This window comes from Myotis myotis, unplaced genomic scaffold (assembly GCF_014108235.1).
Source record: "Myotis myotis isolate mMyoMyo1 unplaced genomic scaffold, mMyoMyo1.p scaffold_m19_p_4, whole genome shotgun sequence".
Lineage (NCBI taxonomy): Eukaryota > Metazoa > Chordata > Mammalia > Chiroptera > Vespertilionidae > Myotis > Myotis myotis.
Window position 1 is genome coordinate 8,946,440 of NW_023416346.1, and position 22,328 is coordinate 8,968,767.

The 22,328-nt window shown below is 46.8% G+C and overlaps 2 protein-coding genes across 6 annotated transcripts in view; one reads left to right on the forward strand and one right to left on the reverse strand.

Annotated features, from left to right (window-relative positions):
- The window catches only part of SMC1A (structural maintenance of chromosomes 1A), a 29,772-nt gene extending 20,258 nt beyond the window's left edge, over positions 1-9,514 (reverse strand). For 2 of the 4 annotated variants that reach the window (XM_036304409.1, XM_036304408.1), the window contains exons 1-7: positions 9,335-9,514; positions 4,252-4,440; positions 4,041-4,153; positions 3,011-3,214; positions 2,679-2,917; positions 1,171-1,429; positions 933-1,073 (exon numbers count right to left, since the gene is read on the reverse strand). In XM_036304409.1, coding sequence (XP_036160302.1) covers positions 933-1,073; positions 1,171-1,429; positions 2,679-2,917; positions 3,011-3,214; positions 4,041-4,153; positions 4,252-4,440; positions 9,335-9,443 — 1,254 coding nt within the window. In that variant the 5' untranslated portion in view covers positions 9,444-9,514. The remainder of the gene's footprint in view (positions 1-932; positions 1,074-1,170; positions 1,430-2,678; positions 2,918-3,010; positions 3,215-4,040; positions 4,154-4,251; positions 4,441-9,334) is intronic. The other 2 variants (XM_036304410.1, XM_036304411.1) reach the window with 2 other exon arrangements.
- Positions 9,515-9,711: 197 nt separating this feature from the next.
- On the forward strand, positions 9,712-22,299 carry RIBC1 (RIB43A domain with coiled-coils 1). Of its 2 annotated transcripts, XM_036304412.1 has the most exons (8): positions 9,712-9,831; positions 10,122-10,235; positions 16,102-16,218; positions 17,988-18,069; positions 18,273-18,617; positions 20,976-21,094; positions 21,530-21,939; positions 22,059-22,299. In XM_036304412.1, the coding sequence occupies exons 3-8, from the start codon at positions 16,102-16,104 to the stop codon at positions 22,138-22,140; spliced, it is 1,155 nt and encodes a 384-aa protein (XP_036160305.1). In that variant the 5' UTR covers positions 9,712-9,831; positions 10,122-10,235; the 3' UTR covers positions 22,141-22,299. The 2 variants fall into 2 exon arrangements, with proteins under 2 accessions (XP_036160305.1, XP_036160306.1); XM_036304413.1 differs by lacking the exons at positions 20,976-21,094; positions 22,059-22,299 and having other exon boundaries at positions 21,530-21,673.
- Positions 22,300-22,328: the final 29 nt, after the last annotated feature.

Genomic DNA, 22,328 nt, shown 5'->3' on the forward strand with positions numbered 1-22,328 from the left:
GATAAAGCTTTCTGGGCCTTTCTGCACCTGTTTTGTCATCTGTGAAATGTAGGTAACCGCCACTTCAGAAATAATGTAATTAAGTGCTTAATATAGGGTAGCTATTAATATGGACGCCTACCGCCAAAAGAAGTGCTTAGCAGAATACCTGGAATGCTGTGAATTCTTGGGGTAGTAAAACAATTTTTCTTTTCTTTTTTGTTAATTTTTACGTATTGATTTTAGAGAGAGAAAGGAAGGAAGAAACACTGATTTGTTGTTCCAATCATTTATGCATTCATTGGTTGATTTTTAAAATTTTTATTTATTATTAATTTATTTGATATATTTTTATTGATTTCAAAGAGGAAGGGAGAGAGAGAGAGAAACATCAATGATGAGAGAGAATCATTGATTGGCTGCCTCCTGCATGCCCCTACTGGGAATCAAGCCCGCAACTTGGGCATGTGCCCTTGACCGGAATCGAACCCGGCCAGTCCACAGGCTGACATTCTATCCACCAAGCCAAACCGTCTAGGGCCACTAGTTGATTCTGACAAGGGATCGAACCGACAACCTTGGCATATCCAGACAATGGTCTAACAACAAGCAAGGGCCATAACACTTTTCTATTTTTGTTATTATTTCACTATCATTGTTATTAGGAAGACAGTAAGTGAAGTATACTTGATAGGAGTGTGGGCTTTAGAGCTAGACTGGCCAGGTTCATATCCTGGTTCTGCCACTTAATAATGAAGTGACCATAGGCAAATTGCCTCACCTCTGTGATATAGTTTCCTCATTTGGAAAAGCAGAAATTAAACGAGTGAATACACGTATAGTGCCCAACACACAGTAAGTGCTTGCTCGATGTTAGCTGTTGTCGTTACAATTAAGATTATCATTACTTCCTTTTCTCTGGACCACCAACCCCAATCCTGTAACATGCCCACCTCTGTCTCTACTTTCTTCCGCTCTTCCAGATCCAGCCGGTCCTGGTCAGCTTTCTGGTCTCGATTGAACTTCTCCAGCTCCTGGGCCAGAGTAGCAGCTCTCTTGCTGGCTTCTTCTTTCAACCGGTGGTATTTCTTCACCTGTGTTAGAGACAGGGAAGGAGGACACAGATGACCGGTCAGTCCATGTCAGCCCGGCAATCTCCCCATCCTCCCGCTCAGCCCTCCCAGAGCTTACCTGATTCTCCTCCAGGGTCAAGTCTCTGCCCTGACTCTGACTCTCCTCTTCCATCCGTTCCTCAAACTCCTGCCGGGCTTTTTCCACCGAGAGCATCTCCTTTTCCAGCTCATCCATGTCACCTTTACGCTTCTTGTAATGCTTCTGAGCATTCTGTAGGGACTTCTTGGCTGCTTCCAGCTTCTTGATTTTGTGGGAGGTATTCTCCTTGGCTTTGATGTATTGAGGCCGCTTCTGGTTCAATTCTGAATCCTTTTCCCTTTTGCCAGAGGGGAGGGGGAAAACCAGTCACCACTGTTGGAGGAGGGTTCCTAGGTTTTTTACCCAAAGAAAGGGATGCCTGAACCCCCACACACAGCCAGCCCCAGGGAACTGCCTAAGAATAATGACCTGATGCTCCACAGATCCTCAAACAGGGGCTGATTATTCCCTGGGACCTTCTGCCTCGCATTCCAGGCCCTCCATAAGGTTAAAGCTGCTACCCTGGCCTCAACCAGCCAGGCCAGAACCCTCATAACAACTCTTAGAATATTCTGTGTTAGCCATCCCTCATCTGAACTGGCCTTTTAAAATCCTGTCCCTGCGCCCTGGCTGGTTTTGCTCAGTGGATACAGTGTCGGCCTGTGGACTGAAAGGTTCTGGGTTCAATTCCGGTCAAGGACACATGCCTGGGTTGCGGGCTCGATCCCCAGTAGGGGGTGTGCAGGAGGCAGCCAGTCAATGATTCTCTCATCATTGATGTTTCCATATCTCTCTCCTTTCCTCTCTGAAATCAATGGAAATATATTTAAAAAAAAAAGTGTCCTGCCCCTGCCCTAGCCAGTTTGGCTCAGTGTGTAGAGCATCAGCCTGCTACCGAAGGGACCCGGGTTCGATTCCAGTCAAAGGGACGCATCTCAGTTGCAGGCTCCTCCCCGGCCCGGGCCCTAGTCAGGGCACATGCAGGAGGCAACAAATCGATGTGTCTCTCTCACATCGATATTTCTCTGTCTTGCCCTCTCCCTTCCACTCTAGTGCCTGGGATTCTCATTGCTTCCTCGCACTTGGCAAGTCATCACCCTTTCAAGTTCTCCCTCTTCTGAGCACCTATCTACCCAGAGCCTGAGTATTTAAATACTCTATTTGTCTAAAATGCAAGTCAAGCCCTATCTGGTTCGGATCAATGGATAGAGAATCAGCCTGTGGAGTGAAGGGTCCCAGGTTCGATTCTGGTCAAGGGTACATGCCTGGGTTGCGGGCTTAATCTCACTGTGGGGTGTGCAGGAGGCAGCCGATCAATGATTTCTCTCATCACTGATGTTCCTACCTCTCTCAACCTTCCTCTCTGAAATCAATAAAAATATATATTTAAAAAAACAATTTAAAAAAATAAAAATTAAAAATAAAATGCAAGTCAAGAGGAAAATAGAGAAACTAGTATGGATGCTGAACTCCAGGCTGAGAGGAGCCCTAGGAAACAGGACAGCCTCTTGGTTTCCCATGAATTGACGCCCAGGCCTGTCTCTTACTTGATCTCCTTCTCAATCTGCTGCTGCTCCCGCATCATTTTGCCCAGCTCCTTCTTCTTCTCCTTCAGCTCATCCTCTACCTTGTCCATACGCTTCTTGTCCTTCTCGATCTCCTTATTCTTAGAGGCCAGCTCCTTATTGAGCTTCTCGATTTCCACTTCATTGTGATACAGCTTAAAGAGCTGCAGCTGGACCTGAGCTCGCACCACCTCGTCCTTCAGGCGCTGGTAGCGGTCAGCCTGTGCAAATAGAGGCATGGAGTCAGGGGGTGCATCAGGAAGGCACTGGCTCCCCATCCTCTCTCAGAGCCTTGAGGCAGCCTGGCCACCTACCTCTTCTTTCTCTTGTTTGGCCTCCTTGCGTTCAGCTGCGATGTTTTTCTTGCGATGGTAATTAAATTGTGTGTCCTCTTCAGCTTTTACCATTTCCTTCTTTCGCTTGTCATACTCCTGGGCCAGCTCTCCAGAGCGACTGATCTCTTCAAATAGCGCTGTCCTCTCTTTAGGGTTCTTCATGGCAATGGATTCCACAGCACCCTAGTAAAGGTCAAAACACTCTCCCCACTTAGACCCTAGCCAGCCAGTTCCTCCGACCTACTCCCACCACTCAACCTTTCAGAAGAAGGTCACTGAGCCTCCTCCCCACACTGGGTGCCGCATTTCACACTGGGCTCTGAGGACACATTCCTGGCCTTTTGAGGTGCATGGGAAGCAGAAGCAAAGCCAACACCATGTATTAAATGCAGCAACAGAAGCAGCACAGAAAAGGACTAAATGAAGCCTGGGGGTAGGACTGTCTACAGGGAAAGGTTTCCCAAAGGTGACATCTAAGCTGAGTTTGGAAGATGTGGAAGAACTAACCAAGAAAGTGGGAGAGACGAGGTTGTTCCGTGTAGAGAAAAATTAACGTGCAAAGGCCTACAGTCCAAAGAAAGCAGGTGAATTTGGGGAACTGCAAATGGTTTCATTAGTCTGGAGTGCAGGGGTGGAGGGAAGAGCATTGGCAGATGAGGCCAGTGAGGTAGGCAGGAACCAAAGGATGGTGTTTCCTGAATGGCAGGAGTTTGGATTTCATGCTCAGGCAGTGGTTCTCAAACTTTAGCGTGTACAATCCTAACCTGGAGGGCTTGGTAAAACACACACTGCTGGGCTCTACCCCCATAGTCTCCGAGTCTGTAGGTCTAGGGTGAAGCCTGAAAATGTGCATTTCTAATATGCCCAGTGATGCTGATCTGAAGACTACAAGGGCAAGACTGGAGTGAGGAAGCTGCTCTATTAGTTCAGGGCAGAGAGGAAGCCAGAGATGAAGCAGGCCCAAGGGTTGGCAAAAAGCAGAGAGCCAATAATTGTTAAAAAAGCCCACCTGGAAGACGAGGAAGTTACGAGCTTTGATGAGAATGCCCAACTTCTCTAATTCCTCACTGTACTCGTGTAGCTGGACCACTTTGTTGTTGATCTTGTACTCAGAGGAACCCCCTACAAGACAAGTTGGCCAAGGGTCAGGTTTTCCTCTCCAGCCAACTAGTCTAGCCACGTCCAGGACCCAAGGAGAGGCCCTGGTCAGCCTAACTCACCAACAATAACACGGGCAAAGGTGCGGTCCTCAGCACCCTCCTCAGAGTAGACCATGCTGACAAAGGCCCGGTTGGCAGCTGGCTTGCCCACAGGAGCTCCATGGATCAGATCCCTCAGGGTCTTTACTCGCAGGTTGCTGGTTTTTTCGCCCAATACAAAACTGATGGCATCCATGAGATTTGACTTACCTAAGGGCGGAGGGGACAACAAAGAGGAGGGGAAGTCAGGAAGAAGGGGAGAGGAAAAGGAATTAAGGAGATATTGAGAGGAACAGGAATATTCCCTAAGCACTCACTTCTCAGACTCAGGAGGAGAAAATATTGCTCATAAAGACAGCCCAACCAAAGCTCTGGGTCAAAAGCTTAGAAAAACGGTCCCTCTGCAGTTGCTGCTTATAGCAGCCAAAACCTAGAACCCTATCTAAGGAAAAGGTATATTTACAGAATAGATTGTTCTACAACCTTTAAATGTGTTTTGTTTTTTTGTTTTTTACTGACTTTAGAGAGAGGAAGGGAGAGGAAGAGAGGAAAAAAACAAGTGTGAAAGAGAAACATCGATTGACTGCCTCCTGCATGCCCCCTACTGGGGATTGAGCCTGCAACCCGGGTATGTGCCCTGACCGGGAATCGAACCCACAACCCTTTGGTGCATGGGATGACGCCTCAACCAATGCTCCAACCAATTGAGCCACACCGGCCAGGGCTATTCTACAACCTTTAATAACATGGGAAAATGCCCACAATAGGAAAAACAAGCAAGATACAAAACTCAATATATGCCCTAGCCGGTTTTGGCTCGGTGGCAAGAGCATCAGCCTATGGACTAAAAGTCACGAGTTCAATTCCCAGTCAGAGCACATACCCAGGTTGTGGGCTTGATCTTGGTCAGGGCAAGATGTTTCCCTCTCTCTCCCCTTCCTCTTTCTCTAAAATCAATAAAAACACATCCTTGAGTGAGGATTTTTAAAAATAATAATAAAATAAAAATAAAAGTGGTTGCGATAGCAAATTTTTGTGTGTGTATTTTGCCACAGTTTTTTTAAAGGCATTATTCTATTGTGATACAATATGAAGGGCACAGCATCTAGGAAGTTATTTTCCCAAAAATATTTAACCTGAATTTAAACAAGTCTTTAGACCTCCCTTCAGGGTGACAGGAAATACAGCAGTTAGAGGAACATGGTAAATGACACCATGAGGAAACCTTAAGACAAACAGAATGTGGAACATTCTACAAGACAACTGGCCTGGGATTTTCAGAGTCAATGTCAAAAAGAAAGGTTAGGAGAACCATTCCAGAACACTAGAGATAACTGAGACATAAGCAAAGGCAGTACATGAACTCTGATTGGATTTTGTCCCCCCTCAAAACCCCCAAAAGACATTTTTGGGAGCAATTAGGGAAGCCTGAATATGAACTGGGTGATTGACGACATGAGGAAATTAACTTTCTTAGGTGTGATAATGGTATATTGGTAACACAGGAGAATGGTTTTAGGAGATGAATGCTGAATCCCTTAGAGGTGAATGTCATTAAGTCTACAATTTACTTGCAAATGATTAAGCAAAACATACATGTATGTCTGAAAATTTTCATAATAAAAACTTGGGGAGAGGGAAAGGCACAAGAAAAAAACCACATGAAAATGCAAACAGTTTAACAGTAGTCACTTCTGGAAAGGAAAGTAGGTAACAGGTCAGGGAAGAAATGGAATTTTCTTTTTATTGTATATCCCCTGGGATTTTTTTGAATTTTATACCATGTGCATTTATTAGCTATTCAAGTAAATATGATTAACATTACGAGTGGTTATCTCTTCAGTAGAGAAGTCACAGTTTTTATTTTCTTCAGTTTAGACTCAGAAAAAAATATTTTAAAAAAATTTAGACTGGGGTTAGGGGGTAGGGAACAGTTTAATCTCTGTAAATTATATCTCAAGGTTCTCCCCAAACATGTTACGTGACTGAACTGAGGATCTGATTTCTAACACCTATCTACGATCCAGCTATAAAAACGATCCAGCTATAAAAACGGTAGCCCGGGTCCTTCCAAGGAGGCAGTTTGAGACAGCGATTAAGAGCTTGGGTTCTAGGCAGGTGTGGCTCAGTAGGCTGGGCATTATCCCATGCACCAGGAGGTCACTGATTCCATTCCCCATCAAGGGCACATGCCAGAGTTGAAGGCTTGATCCCCAGTAGGGAGTGTGCAGGAGGCAGGCAATTGATGTTACATTCTCACATGGATGTTTTTCTCTCCCTCTCCTTTTCTCTCTCTAAAAAATCAATAAACTGTTTTTTTAATGTTTTGGGGGATGGGTGTGGGCTGGAGGGGGCCAATGGGGGGAAAGGGGAGACATCTGTAATACTTTCAACAATAGAGGAAGGTGGGGGGTGGGAAGAGATTAACCAAAGAATTTATATGCATATATGCATAACCCATGGACACAATAGTGTGGTGAAGGCCTGGGGGGGTGGGGGAGGGAGGGGCAGGCTAAAAAAGGGGTCAATGGGGGGGAAATGGGGGCATCTGTAATAAAGATAATTTTTTACAAAGACAGCAAAGAATCATATTTGGTTCAACATTCAACAATTAAGTTGTTAACAAGTTTTTAAATCTATATAAAGAGTTTCAAAAAAAATAAAGATTTAAAAAAAAAAAAGCTTGGGTTCTAGTCCAATAGATTAAGTTGTATTTAGTTTCACTATTTCTTAGCTGACCTCACCTGGAAAATGTGAGAAACCATGACTCGTGGGCAAAACATCTAAAACAATCCTTGGCATATAGTCCTCCATTGGAGTGGCAGGAGCACAGGCTTGGACAAGCATAGGTTCTAGCCCTGGCTCTGGGAATCAGTGTGCAAGCGATTGCAACTCTTAGTGCCTCAGCCTCTTCATACACAAAGCATAGATAATGGGCTCTCCCTCTTAGGGTCATTGTGAGAATGTCAATGTAAAAGGGCCCCATAAATAAAGTACTCAACCCACAGTAGGTGCTCAATAAATGGCAGTCCCATTCTAACAAGCCTGACTCAGCAAGGTCTCCCTCATCACAGCAGGACTAACACACCATGCAGACCAGGAGTCAGCCTATTAGACACTCATTTGTAACCTTAGGGCCTCTCCCATGCTCTCCCCAGACTTAAGGACATCTCACAAAGGCCGGCCTACTCACAATCATTCAATATTATAAACATTTTTATAACATGCATTATGAGCTGAACAGTGACAAAACGTTTTAAGAAATGTGTTCTTTGAAACACTCCTAGACCAGTAACAAAGATACAAAAACATACCATGAATACAAGATAGGAGAAAAATGTTAATGTGTAGCAAGTGCCTACTGTGTGCCAGAGAAGAGCAATTCACTGAGGGGATCAAGGAATGCCTCATGGAGTTGGGCATTGAAGAAAGAGGGTAAGAGGGGAGGTCAGGCCTTTTCAGAACAGCCGGGTATACAAATCTACCGACCCATGTTGAGGGGACCAAATGACAAGAGGTGCCTCTTGCCTCCTTTCCAAATTCTAAGAAACTGGAGCGGAACCCCAAGCATTAGCCCTCTAAGCCAGTCAGTGGTTCTCAAGAGGTTGGTAGGGGGAGTGATTTTGCAACCCCCAGGGGGCATTTAGTAATGTCCGGAGACATTCTTTGTTGTCCCATCTCGGGGTGCGGGGGTGCTACTGTCATCCAGAGGGTAGAAGCCAAGGATACCACTAAACAGCCTGAAATGCACAGGGCCAAGCCCACAGCAAAGAATCACCTCGCTGGAAATGTCAACAGTGCAGCTGTTGAGAAACCCTGCTCTCCACTGAGAGCCAAACAGGCAAGACTCCAAGGGAGGTCCACAGTTAGAGCTACTTCAATAAAGGCAGCCACCTCAGACTAGTGAATGATTTAGCTAGAGCAACTCCAGGCTGGAGTAGCACAGCAGGATTCCAAACAAACTCTTGAGAGGGTAGATGGGTGAAACACACAGTGTATCATTTAGAGATGGGAAGTTAAGATATGAAATAGTGGCCTGACCTGACTACCCTTTCTTTTTTCACCGTTTTACTGAAATATAACTGACATAACATGTTACTCGTTTCAGGTGTACAATAAAATGATTCCATATTTGTACATATTGCAAAATGACCACCACAGTAAGTTTAGCTGACATCCATCACCTCGCATGATTACAATTTTTTTGTTGTGATGAGAACGTTTGAGATCTACTCTCTTAGCAACTTTTAAATATACAATACAGTATTGTTAACTACAGACGCCACCCAGCCACCCAAGTCGCTCGATAACATCTACCGGTCTGGACTCATTTCCGGCACAGCGCTTATCGCAGCTGCAAAAGATCCTATTTTCTCTTTCTGGATTACGTAACTTTCCAGGGAACATGGCTTAGTCTATTCTGCGCTATTTCCGCAGCATCCTGATAACTCCTTATAAAACAGTAAGCACTCGGTTAATTTGGTGAGCTTGAATAAGTTCTGACTTTTTAGCGGTTTCAGTGCTAGCACAGGGGCGAGAACGAGGCATATCCACCTCTGAGCTGGGGAGGGCGGCCGGGGATGGAGGATGGAGACCCCAAGCACTCTGGAGACGCCAGCGCTGGGTCTCAAATTCAAAATTGCCCGCCTCCGAAAGAGAGCACACAAAAAAAGGGGGGCGAAATCGGAGCGTACCAATGTGAGGCGGGACGGGTTAAATGTACCGCTTGGGACCGGAGACCACGGGAGGGGTACCAGCAGTCCCACACCTTCCAGAGGGTTCATACAAGGAGGGGATCCAGCTGCCAGCGGACTTGGACCACTTTTGGCGGGAGGGGGGCAGAGGAAAGGGGCGCATACCGGGCGGAGCGTACCACTCGGGCTGGAGTGGGGGGCGCGTAAAGAGCGGGCAACTGACACCTAGGGAAGAGGTTCAAGTCAGAGCCCCCGAGCCGGGACAGCGGCTTTGGGCCGTACCCCCGAAGGAGGGGCGAGGAACCTGTTACAGTTCGCAACATTTCAGGTGGCATGGGCTGGGTTGTACTATGATACTGGAGAGGGGTCCAGGGCGGGATGTGTGCAGGGCCGTAGCAGGGTAATCTCACCAGAGCCATTGGGTCCGATGATGGCGGTAAACCTCTGAAATGGTCCGATAATCTGTCGCCCCTTGTACGACTTAAAGTTCTCAATCTCAATCAGTTTCAGGAAACCCATGACGGCGGCGGCGCCGGCGGCGGTACGAATGGCCGCGCCGTACGCCAGGAACTGGAGTAGCCTGCGCGGGAAACACCGCGGTGCAAGCCGGGCGGAGAGCAAACCTCGCGAGCATGAGTCCAGGCCAAACGGGATTTCCGGCTTCCGGCGCTGGCCGGAACCGGGGAGGAGGGCTTTCCGGCTGGCGTGAAAGTTTTGTTGACCCGTTGCCAGGGTGCGAGCTTACGACAAGCGTTTAGGGCCCGCCCCCTTCCCTGTTGCTCGGCAACAGAGTCGCCGCAACAAACCAAATCGCATCGGAGAAAGCAGACGCGAGGGGTCGGAAGTCAAACTTGCTGAGACGAGTCAGAAATCACAGTAGGGTTATGCCCTCCGGGGCAGGAGGAAGGTGGGAGATCGGCTGTGGCTGCCGCCTGCCCGGTTACAAAGCTCAAACAAGGACAGGGTCGGGAAGGACTGTACGGGAAGGAGGGGCCAGCGGGAGGATTCGGTGCTCTATGACTCAGACCTTGCTGTGGGCGGAGGCGGAGGGGGATGAAGTTCGAGGTTGGACGAGGTGTGGAGGGAAATGGGGTGTAAAGGGAGATAAGGGTACTCAAGCGACAGGGATACGGGCTGTCCAGAGGTTCTACCCTATCCCATCTCCCTCCCCCCCGCCCCCTGGGTTCTTCCAAGCAGAGTTCACAGACTGACGCTGTAGCCCAAGAGCAGACGTGGATCTGAGCCACTTGTTGGCACCTGAAGCAGGACCCCAAGTAGGAGCTTCAAAGTTGGGAGTCCTTGCTGAGAAAGGTATTTTGTATGAACCCTTTATCCTTCTCTTCTCCCCACTTCCTATCTTCCTCTTCATGACTCATCTCTATCCTATGCCCTCCTCTCCATCCCCTTCTGCCCCATCCTTTGCTTCCCCCTTCTTTCGCTGCCCCCCAACTCTAACCTCTCTGTCCTTTCCCCCTCTCTATTCCGCATCTTTTATATCCCTCTCTTCCATCCCTTCATCTTCCTATCACCTTAAACCTACTCATTACTAAGGCCATGGCCTTAGCAGTCCAAGAAGCTTAAAATATCTATGGATTCTTCCCTTCAGTGACTCATTCCATATGTCACCACAATGTAAGTATTGTGGTGACATATGGAATGAGTAGGCTGGGGTTAGTCCTGAGGCTGAGAAGAGTCTTAGTCTTAGGACAGGTGCAAGAAAGTGAGAAAGTTTGGTTGATAGAATCTAGAAGAGGAGCCATAAATGAAGTTCAACTTGGAGAAACAGTCATCATCAGGCTGAGGGAATAAAATGATCAAAGGACAGCAATCTGACAGGAAATGGAGCTTGGGGGCAAATCAAATTGAATCCCTACCTCTCATACCATATACAAAATATAATTCCAAATAGGTTAAAAACTTAAATGAGAAAGGCAAAACTTTAGAAATTTTAGAAGAATATATGGGAGAATATCTTTATGACCTCAGGGGATTTCTTAAATAATAAAAACTTTAAATAATAATAATAAAATGAAAAGACCAGCCACAAATTAGAGATGTTTGCCACATATAAATTAACAAATGATTGTTGTATAGAATACATAAGGAACTCATAAAATTAATAAGAAAAGAGCAAACAACCTGATTATTTAAAAAATGAGCCCTGACCGGTTTGGCTCAGTGCATAGAATGTCAGCCTGCAGACTGAAGGGTCCCAGGTTCGATTCCGGTCAAGGGCATGTACCTTGGTTGCGGGCACATCCCCAGTGGGGGGTGTGCAGGAGGCAGTTGATCAATGTTTATCTCTCATCGATGTTTCTAACTATCCCTCTCCCTTCCTCTCTGTAAAAATTCAATAAAATATATATTTTTTAAAAATGAACAAAAGAGGACATATGTAATACTTTCAACAATAATTATTTAAAAATAAAGTTTAAAAAAATAAAAAAACAAACAAAAGCTATGAATGGGCACTTCAGAGAAGAGTAAATAAAAATGACCAAAATACACATGAAAAGAGGTACAACCTCATTAGCAATAAGGAAAATTCCAATCAAAATCAATTATAATTTTATAAGCACAAATGGGAAAAAATTATAAAGCTTGCAATACCAAGTGTTGGTGAAGATGTGGAGTGCCTACGTTTTTATACACTGTAGTTTTTTGGTTTTTTTAATTATTCCAGAAAGGAAGGGAGAGAGGGAAAGAGAGAGAGAGAGAAGGAAAGAAACAACAACGATGAGAGAGAATCATTGATCAGTTGCCTTCTGCACACCCCACACTGGGATAGAGCCCAAAACCTGGGTATGTGCCCTGACTGGGAATGGAACCATGACCTCCTGGTTCATAGGTTGACGCTCAACCACTGAGCCACACCGACCAGGCTATACTGTAGTTTTTATACACTGTTGGTACAATCTCCTCAGAAAACAAGTTAGCATTATCTTGAAAGTTAAATATACTTTAAGTGCTGGGATCCAGCACTTCCACTTCTAGGTATATGCTACAGAAACCTTCCCACTTGTATATATAAGTCTCTTGTAATCTACAGATTCCTCCGCCTCTTTTTCTCTTGCAACTAAAAATAAACGGGTTATTTGGGCCACAGAGTCCTTGTCTTTATTGAAACCACTGCAATCAGGCTTTCATCCCCACAACTCTACCAAAAATGTTCTTGTCATGGTCATCAGCAATCCTCATTTTATTAAGTACACACAGTTCTCAGTTCTCCTCTTAACCCATTATCCGTCATTCATTCTCTCCTCCCAAAAGCACTTTCTTCACTTGGCTTCTCTGACACCACACTCCTGGGTTTTCTTCCACCTCACTCGCTATTCCTCCTTAGCCTATAGTGCTGGCTCCTCTTCTCCCTGTCTCCCCTAGGACATTCTTATCCATCTACACTCACTATTCCCTTAGAGGTCTCCTATTGCCTTATAGCTGTAGACTCCCTTATATCAGTCAGGATAAGCTAAATTATGCTGAGGTTACAAACAACCCCAAAATCTCAAAAGCTTATAAAGACCAACATTTATTGAGTGTTGACCTATGAACCAGGAGGCCACGGTTCAATTGCCAGTCAGGGCATATGCCCGGGTTGTGGGTTCGATCCCCAAAAGGGGGAGCATGCAGGAGGCAGCCGATCAATGATTCTCTCTCATCATTGATATTTCTATATCTCTCTGCCTCTCCCTTGCTCTCTGAAATCAATAAAAAAATATTTAAAAAAACAAAAAAATTATTTCTCACTCCTGCTTCTTGGGTTGGCTGCATCTCTGCTCTATGTCACCACTCCAGGACCCAGGCTGAAGGAGCAGCCCTTACCAGTCTCATAGCAGAGAGTGAAGAGAAAAAGTGGCTATCACCTAATGGCTCTTAGTTCTGCTTGGCAATGACATATGTCAATTCTCTCACTGGAAAGGGCAAAGCAAATCATGTGGCTAAACTTGAGGGCAATGAGATAAAGATGTATAATCCTTCTGTAGGCCCAAATCCTTGAAGTTATTCTTTTTTAAAATACGTTTTTATTGGTTTTAGAGAGAGGAAGGGAGATAGGGAGAGAGACATTAATAAGCTGCCTACTTCATGCCCCCTACTAGGGACCAAACCCAAAACCCAGGCATGTGCCCTGACCAGGAATCGAACCAGCGACCTCTTGGTGCATAGGACGACGCTCAGTCCACTGAGCAACACCAGCCAGGCTTGAAGTTATTCTTGACACTGCTCTCACACCTCACATCCAATCCATCAGAAAGTCTTATCAGTTCTGCCTTCAGAATATATCCAGAATGTGACCACTTCTCACCACCTCTGCTATTCCCAACCTGGTGTGAGTCACCATCATCTCTTGCCTAGACGACTGCTATAGCCTCCTGTCTGGTCTTCTGGCTTGTAGCCTTGCCTCCCCTAATCCCAGTCTATTGTTAACACAGCAACCAGAGTTGTCCTTTAAAAATCAAAAGCAAAACATATCACTTCCACTGCTCAAATCCCTCCAATGGCTGCCTGTTTCAGAGTAAAAGCCACAGCCTTCCAATGGTCTGCAAAGTCCTACATGCTCTAGCCCCTGCATTATCTCTCTAATGACATTTCCTACCTACCTTTCCTTTGCTCACACAGTTGCCTCCTGCTGTTGCCTTGAATGTGTGTCCATCTTTTTTTAAGTATATTTTTTTATTGATTTCAGAGAGGAAAGGGAGAGGGAGAGAGAGATGGAAACATCCATGATGAGAGAGAATCATTGATCAGCTGCCTCTTGCACAGTCCCCCCTTTCCCCCACACACACACTGTGGATACAGCCCACAAATTGGGGGCTGGGGGAGAGAGGGAGAGAAACATCATATGCCTTGACCGGGATTTGAACTGTGGCCTCCTGGTTCATAGATAGATGCTCAACCACTGAGCCACACCGGTTGGGCAAATGTGTGTCCATCTTAAGGCCTTCACACTTGCTGTTCCCTCTGTCTGAAGTGTTCTCTTCCTAGATAGCTGCATAGATGACTCCTTCAACTTCTTCAAATATTCAATCAAATATTACCTTCTTAGTTATGTGTCCCCTGATGTCCATATTTAAAATTGAAACACCCCCTTCTATTTCCTTGGCACTTTCGTTGCCCCTTATCGTGCTCTATATTTTTTCCCATAGCACTTATCATCATCTTACAAACTGGTTAATGTACTCTTTGTTGTATTGTGTGTCTGGCCCCACTAGAAAATAACCTCCACAAGGACTCAGCGTTTTATCACTTATGCTCCTTGATGTCTCCCAATGCTTAGAAGAGTGACAGTGAGCACTTCACAAGTATTTGTTAAATGATAGAATGAACTAGAGTGGAAAAAAGCAAGATGTAAAATAATACATTCTTCATGATATTCTATAAAGTCCCAAGATGAGAAAATGTTTTAAAATGTTGTTCGGGGAATGGTACACACAGTGTATGAATGCATATTAGTAAGGGAGTGGTAACATTTGGGACAATGGTTATATCTCAGGGTAAGAACAAGGGAGAAGAGATACAAGATACTTAATATTGATCATGTTCTATTTCCTAAATTGGAGAGTTGGTTCATGGGTCTCTATTTTATCATGCTTCCTAACTTACATACAGGTTATATATATTCTCCTGTGTGTATCTAATATTTCACAGTTACAAAATGGTTGTGTTTTTTGTGTTTTTTTAAATCCTCACCCGAGGATTTTTTTTTTTTCTCATTTATTTTAAGAGAGAGGGAAAGACAGAGAGAAACACTGATGTGAGAGAAACACATCGATTGGTTGCCTCCTGCATGAGCCCTGACCAGAGTCCAGGCTGGGTAGGAGCCTGCAACCTAGGTACATGCTCTTAGCTGGAATTGAACCCGGGACCCTTTGGTCTGCAGGCCGACGCTCTATCCACGGAGCCAAATTGGCCAGGGCTGGTTGTGTGTTTTTTAATCCTCATCCGAGGATATTTTTTCCATTGATTTTGAAAGAGAGTGGAAGGGAGATAGATAGATGATAGAGATAGAGATAGAGATAGAGATAGAGATAGAGATAGAGATAGAGATAGAGATAGAGATAGAGACATCAATGTGAGAGAAACATCAATGGGAAACTCACCAATTGATTGCCTCCTGCATGCACCCCTACAGGAGCAAGGAGCAAATCTGCAACCCAGGTATGCGCCCTTGACTAGGAATCCAACCAGCAACCATTAGGTCCGAGGGCCAGTGCTCCAACCACTGAACAAATAGGCCAGGGCACAATGTTTTTTTAAGATGGGAACTAGCTGTAGGAAAGGTATTCCAAACAAAACTGTGGATAAAGGCCCTGCAGTGGGAACAGTTGTGTTGTTAGAGGACTCACTCACTTTTGCACCTGGGGCGCTGTAAGCAGGGGTGCTGCTGGCATGAGATGAGCTGGAGGGGTGTGCAGGAAGCGGATCTTGGAAGCTCACGTCTAGGAGTTTGGATCTGATTCTAAGTGCAGTGAGAAGGCAAGTGGAGTGTTTTAAGCAGGTGAGAAACACGGTAAAATTTTTAAAAATGTAAGGTATGAATATTTCAAGCTTTAGATTCCAATCTACTTCAAAAACCCCAAATCTGATTTCTTGCCTCAGATTAGCTGAGCTCTCTGTGTTAGGATGATTTCCTAATGGCCGAAGGGCTCTGTGCCCTTAGAAACACATTTTGTCAGTCTTAGCGCAGACTGCCTGAGGGACATGATAAGAGTTATGTTTGCGCAATGTTTTGAGCTGTGGCTTTGGCTGGCTACGTGCCCAAAATGGGCTGCCCTAAGTATGAAGGGACACAGGCAATTTTAAGCCCTGTAGCTTTTCATTTGACTGCAGAATAATAAAAATAAATAAAAGGGTAATGGTGGTGCCATTTGCTGAAATGAGGAAAACGGAATAAAGCATAAAGTGGAAGGGAGAGTGTTGTAAGTTTGAGGCTTAGAAAGGGGAGCAGGGAGTAGGTCATGGAGACACTCTTCTAAATCCAGCAGGTGGGGGTAGACTGGCACCAGATTGTGAGGCCTGAATTCAGGTGGCCCCAGCAGAGATGGGGGATACGAATATGAAATATAACAGGAAGTAAAATCAGTAGGAATCACTAACCAACCTGTGAGATACTATGGGGAGCAAGGAATGGGGGTGGGGTCTAGCACTGATGGGGCATCCTACCTCACCCTTTCTCCAGATGTTTCCTTACAGCCTGCCACTAGATCCCAAGGAGGTGGCAGCCATTGAGGCTAGACGAAATCGCGAGATGGAGCGACAGAAACGATTCCTTGATGTGCGCACCCGAACCATAGGGGTGAGTGGGCAGTGGGACTTTCTTGGGACCCAGAGCCACCTCACTTTTGCCCCTGGAGAGGAACATAGCAGTGCCTGTTACCCCCTCCCTGAATTTTAAAAAATATGTTTTTTGGGGTTTTGTTTTGTTTTGAATATATTTTCATTGATTTCAGAGAGAAAGGGAGAGGTAGAGAAAGATAGAAACATCAATGATGAGAGAGAATCATGGATCTGCTGCCTCCTGCACGCCCTGTACTGGGGATCGAGCCTGAAACCCGGGCATGTGCCTGACCGGGAATGGAACCATGACCTCCTGGTTCATGGGTCAACACTCAACCACTGAGCACACTGGTCGGGGCCCCTCCCTCATTTGAGCAGGCCCTGGGGATGGAAAGGAAGGAGAGGGAGAGAAAGCACCCACTTGTAGGCACAGGAAGGGCCTGGGAAGGTGGTTGGGGTTGCAGGGGAAGAAGAGCTGTGACAGCTGATTCTTCTCCAGTCAGCTCTGGGCCAACAGGCCTGGTTTTTGAAAGACAACTATCATGGAACCAAAAGAAGTCCAAAGGATATTGGTACTGCATATGCCTAAACTCTGTCTAGAAGGCTACATAAGAGACTGTTAGCCAGGCTGAAGGGCAGAGATGGGAGGGACACATTCTTCACTAAACTGTATTCCCCTTTGCACAGTTTTGAAACAGTTTAAATGAATGAATTACAATCAAAATAAAGAGAAAACATTGGTAGTTTAAGAAAAAATAGATTAGGGGGTGGGTGAAGGGAGGATGCCGCATGTATTGTGGAAAAGACCCCACACCTTCACTCAAGGCCAGGTCTGCTGTGTACTACGTGTGTAGTTTTGGATGAGTCCCAGGTCTTTGAGCTCTAAGCTCCTCCTCGGAGGCTAAAGGAAATGTTGAGGTATTAACTTAGGGTGGCAGCCCTGTCAACCAGAGCAGAGTGCCTGACCCAAGTAAGTGGTTGGCTGAGGCTTGAGTGGTGTGACTAAGATCCTGTTGGCCAGCACTTCCTAGGGCCTGCTTTGTGCCAAGCAGTGGGTTGCACAGGAGCGACACAAAGCTGAGGCCTAATCTCGGCCCTTAATGGACTCACAGTCTGGGGGAGGAAATCACCAAGAGAGGCCAACTTCAATATAATGCAGACAGTGGGTCTGAGATCCTGTGGGAGTACACCTGCTGGAGGGGTCAGGAAAGTGAAGCCTGTGCTGAAGGGATGAATAGGTTTCCATAAAGAACAGATGAAAAGTGTTCTAAGTGGCCAGAGCAAAAGCTGTCTATGCAAAACGGACTAAGATGTGCAGGAAACTGGAAGCGTGGAGCTCCTGAGGGTGGGACAGAGGAGAGGGTACCGAGATGAGGTTGGAGAACGAGCAGGAGCTAGATTATCGAGGGGCTTCTGAACCATGCTGAGATGGCGGAACACTATTTTTTTGAAATATGTTTTTATTGATTTCAGAGAGGAAGGGAGAGGGAGAGAGAGACAGAAACATCAATGACGAGAGAGAATTACTGATCAGCTGCCTCTGGCACGCCGCCTTCTGGGGATTGAGCCTGCAACCCAGGCATGCGCCCTGACCAGGAATTGAACCGTGACCTCCTGGTTCATAGGACAATGTTCAACCACTGAGCCATGCTGGCCGGGCTATAGGTGCAACACTATTATCCAGTAGGTATTAGGAATCTATAGGAGGATTTTTAAACAGGATTACTGAGCAGAGTAAGGCCTGCTGCTGGGCCTCTGCCACAATTTAGCTAATTTCTTTGGGATCAGGTGGATGTTGGAACCCTGAACAGCCAGGTAGAAGAGCGGAAGCTTCGGGAGATCAGAGAGCGGTGCAAGGAAGAAGCTTACGGTAAAAGCCCAAGGCCAGAGGCCTGCCAAGGAGGAGAATGAATGGGACTGAGTGGACTAAGTAAGGCAGTTCTGCCTCCAAGTGGGGCCTTGAGGCCTGGGGGTGATGGAACAAACCGGGTGGGCCTTGGGGGCAGGGGCCATGCTGAGTGGGCTCTGTCCCTCCCGTGGGGCTTCCTCCATGTCCCTGCCCACCACCCCCAGGTACCGCCCAGGTCCACTATGATATGGTAGCACAGATGCTAGAAAAGGAAGACGCAGAACGGACACGTCGCCTGGCCAAAAAAGTCCAAGAGTTTCGCGAGCAGAAACAACAGCTCAAGAATAAGTGTGAATTTAACCTTTGGGGTCCAGACCAACTCTGGAAGGGGTTTCAAGCCCTTCACGCTAACAATGATGCCCACTATAGCCCATCCAGCCTACAGTGCTTCTCTGGGGAGGACCCAGGCAGGGCCGCGACCATAAGAATGCAGCAGGAGCAGTTGAGGCACAACCTGGATAAGCAGATACAGGAGCAACAGCAAGCCAGGGCTGATGAAAGGCGTACCGGTAAGTAGCTGGGCCCTCCAGGCTGAGACCTGAGGCCTGGTAGGAAAAAGTCCCAAGTCGGGGACAGCACCCAGGAGACCAGAACTGGAGGTGGTGGGGAGGAGGTGGGGCACGGGGGCGGAGAGAAGGTCCAATTACCCCTAGGACTGCTGCTGAAAGATTGATCAGACCTCAAGCTCCCTGACTTTCTTCAGTAACTGACAGTATAGCCATTGGTCCTCATCAGCCTAGCATTTCTTTTTTTTTTAAATATATATTTGTAAATAAATATATATTTGTAGTGATTTCAGAAAGGAAGGGAGAGGGAGAGAGAGAGAAATATCAATGATGAGAGAGAATCATTGATTGGCTGTCTCCTGCACACACCACACTGGGGATCAAGCCCGCAACCCTCATGTGCCCTGACTGGGAATCGAACATGACTTCCTGGTTCATAGGTCGATGCTCAACCACTGAGCCACGCCAGCTGGACAATCCTAGCATTTCATTACCTGGAGGCAGCACAGTAAAGAGAAGACAGACCTAATAGCTCTGCCAATTACTAGCTGGTTTGGGCAAATGAATTTTCCTCTCTGTGCTTCAGCTTCCTTGTCTTTAAAATGGGAATGAATCCATGGCACAGAGCTCACGTGAGGATGAAATGAGATTCTGTGTGTGCAGCACAATCTGCAGCACTGGGTCTGTGAATGGTCTGGTTTAGGATTCACACACAGTTTAGTATCAGTGCAGTCCAGGGTTGAGAGTTCGGAGGAAGAGAGAACACCAAACTAAGGCATTGTGACTTTATTGTGTAGGCAGTGGGTCATCACTTAAGGGTTTTAAGTCAGTGCTCAATGACTAGTAGCTACCATTACTATAACATTATCTGTGGCCACGTCGTCCTCTTCCATTCGAGTAAGCCTTTCCAGGGCAAGGACCATCTCTTATTTACTCATACTGCTCACCTTTCAGTTACCCCTATTATACAGCATTCTGTTCTGTTGTACCACTTGCAGATGTAACTAACTCTGAAAGTATTTGTGGATGTCAGTCTTCTCCCCAAAATGTTGGCTCACTAAAGATGATCCATATGTCTCATGTGCACACCTGTATGCCAGTTGCCTAGTACAGGGCCTACCACTGTGTAGGGAGCTCAATAAATCGTTGCTGAATGATCAGTTGAAGACCAAAGTAAACAAGACAGGCACCCTCCAGAAGCCCACAGAACTATGCCTTCAAGAAAATCAGTTTAGCCCTGGCCGGTGTGCTCCGTGGTTAGAGTGTCGGCCCACGCACCAAAGGGTCACAGGTTCAATTCCCAGTCAAGGATGCGTGTACCTGGGCTGTGGGTTTGCTCCCCGCTCTGGTTACCTTCTAGTGAGGAGAGAAACGGGCAATAGGCAAAAATAATTTTAAATGTAGAATATATTGGATGGTGACAAATCCTAGGGAGAAAAATCAGGGAAGGGAAATAAATGTTGGAGGTAGGCAGGTTGTCATTTTAGGTAGGAGAGAGAGGGAAGACCTCATTGAAGCAGTAACATTTGAGCAAAGACTGAGGGAAGCAAGAAAGCTGAGCCAAGAGTAACATCTTTTGCAAAACCACGAGGCAGGAGTGTCTGGCATGCTCTAGAAGCTGTAAGACCAGTGTGGTAGGTTTAAGTGTTAATACCTTTGCTCAGGTTATGCCAGTGGCCTGAAATGCCCTTTGCTTCTTGGCTAATATGCAACCTGTATTTCAAGGATCACCTCCTCCTGGGAGCCGTCCTCTCACCCACTGTCTAAAGTTCCCATAAACCCAGTCAGTGTGACTCAGTGGTTGAGGGTCAACCCATGAACCAAGAGGTCATGGTTTGATTCCCAATCAGGGCACATGCCCGGGTTTCGGGCTCGATCCCCAATAGGGGGTGTGTAGGAGGTGGCTGATTGATGGTGTTTCTCTCTCATCTATGTTTCTATCTCTCTGTCCCTTTCCCTTCCTCTCTCTCTAAAAATCAATTTGGTGTCCTCAGAACCCAACACATGACTCTTAGACTGAGGCTCAGAGAGATGGAGTGATCTCCCCAAGATCACACAGCTCAGAAGCAACAGCAGAGCTGGCACTGGGATCCAGGTCCACTGGAGGCACCTTTCAGTTAGGCACTTGAAAAATCCTTGTTACTGCTGCTTTGGCTATCCTTAGCCTGACAGAGTAGCTCACTCTACATGCCTCCAATTAGGATATTACCCGCACTCCGAAACATGCATACACACACACACACACACACACACACACACACACACACACACACCAATTATGCTTGTTGAACAAATGGCTGAATGAGCAAACCCAGAATGAAGCAGGCCAGTACAGGGCCCTGGTCAAATTTCTCTGTATAGATGAGCTCCGTGAGAAGCTGCGCATAGCTGTGGAAGCTCGGGCCGTCCAGCTGGCCAAGCTGGAGGAGTCTTGCCGCATAGCCATGAAGTATGCCATGGCCAATACCCACAAAGCCCAGGTATGGCCTGAGCCATCCAGCGCTCTGAGCCCTCCCTATCCCCCTGAACAAAGTCCTGGGGAGTCTTAGCCACAGCTTCTCCTCACAATTATTCTCAAATCAACACCATCCCTCTCATCTACCTGAGGACTTCCCCCTTTATCCTAGGGGACTCTTAGGGCAGAAGATGCCATTCCCCACCTTGACTCAGGCTGACTTGAGAACAGAACACTGCCCCCTGCCTTCCCCAGCTGCTCAGCCTAAAGGTTTCCAGAGGGCAGGGAAGTTCTCTGTCCATTCCACCCCTTCCCCCACCTTAGGTCATTCAAGGGCCATGCAATACCTCTGTTCCTTCTGCCCTTGAGATGGAGAATAGGGCCATGTCTCCCCTTCCCCTGTGACTGAAAGTTCCCTGAGGTTGGGTACTGAAATTCTCCCATTTGGGGATCCCACCAGGCAGCTGAGGTGGCTGAGCGACGGCTGCAAGAATATCGGCGTGAACAGGAGGCCAATTTGAAAGACATCCATGCCCAGATCAAGGGTGACCTAGTGAATGAGACACCCCAGATCACCCCACAACCTGTGATGGCCAACCCTGCCTCCCGGATCCTGCCCTATGGCGGGAAGGGGAAGGGCGTGATTCCAGAGAATCAAACCAGCATCAAGAAAGCCCAGGCAGCACAATGGCGTGAAAAGGAGGTGCAGCGCCGGGCCGAACAAGCACGGGATGCCGAATGGGAAAGACAGGCCGCATGCCTGGCCCAAGCATCCATGGAGCTAGAAGAACAGGAGAGGCAACTATGTGCTGAATTCCGAAGGGGGCTGGGCTCCTTCAACCAGCAGCTGGCTTACGACCACAAAGCCCAGTAAGTTCTAGGGGGTGGCAGCAGGGATGACTGCCAAGGGGTAGGGAGGAATGGTGAACGCCAGAAAGACAGGGAAAGGGGAAAACCCATTGGTTGAGGCCTCTGCAATTCTTTCACAGGCAGAATTACCTGAACTCAGTGATCTACACCGGTCAAGCTGCGGTCCCATATAACCTCCAGTTCAACACCAGTGGCCGCTGAGTTCAAGATGGTCATTTCTTCCTTCCCCCTCCCCCATGAAGCCCATAGAAGCTAGCAGTTTGAGGAAAATGCTGCAGATCCCCTTCCATTTCCCAGAGGAAGATAGCAGAGCCAGTACCCCTACCTGTGAGCGTAGGTAATAAAGTTGTTCACTAAAATCAAGGCCACGTGTTAGAATAGGACCCGAA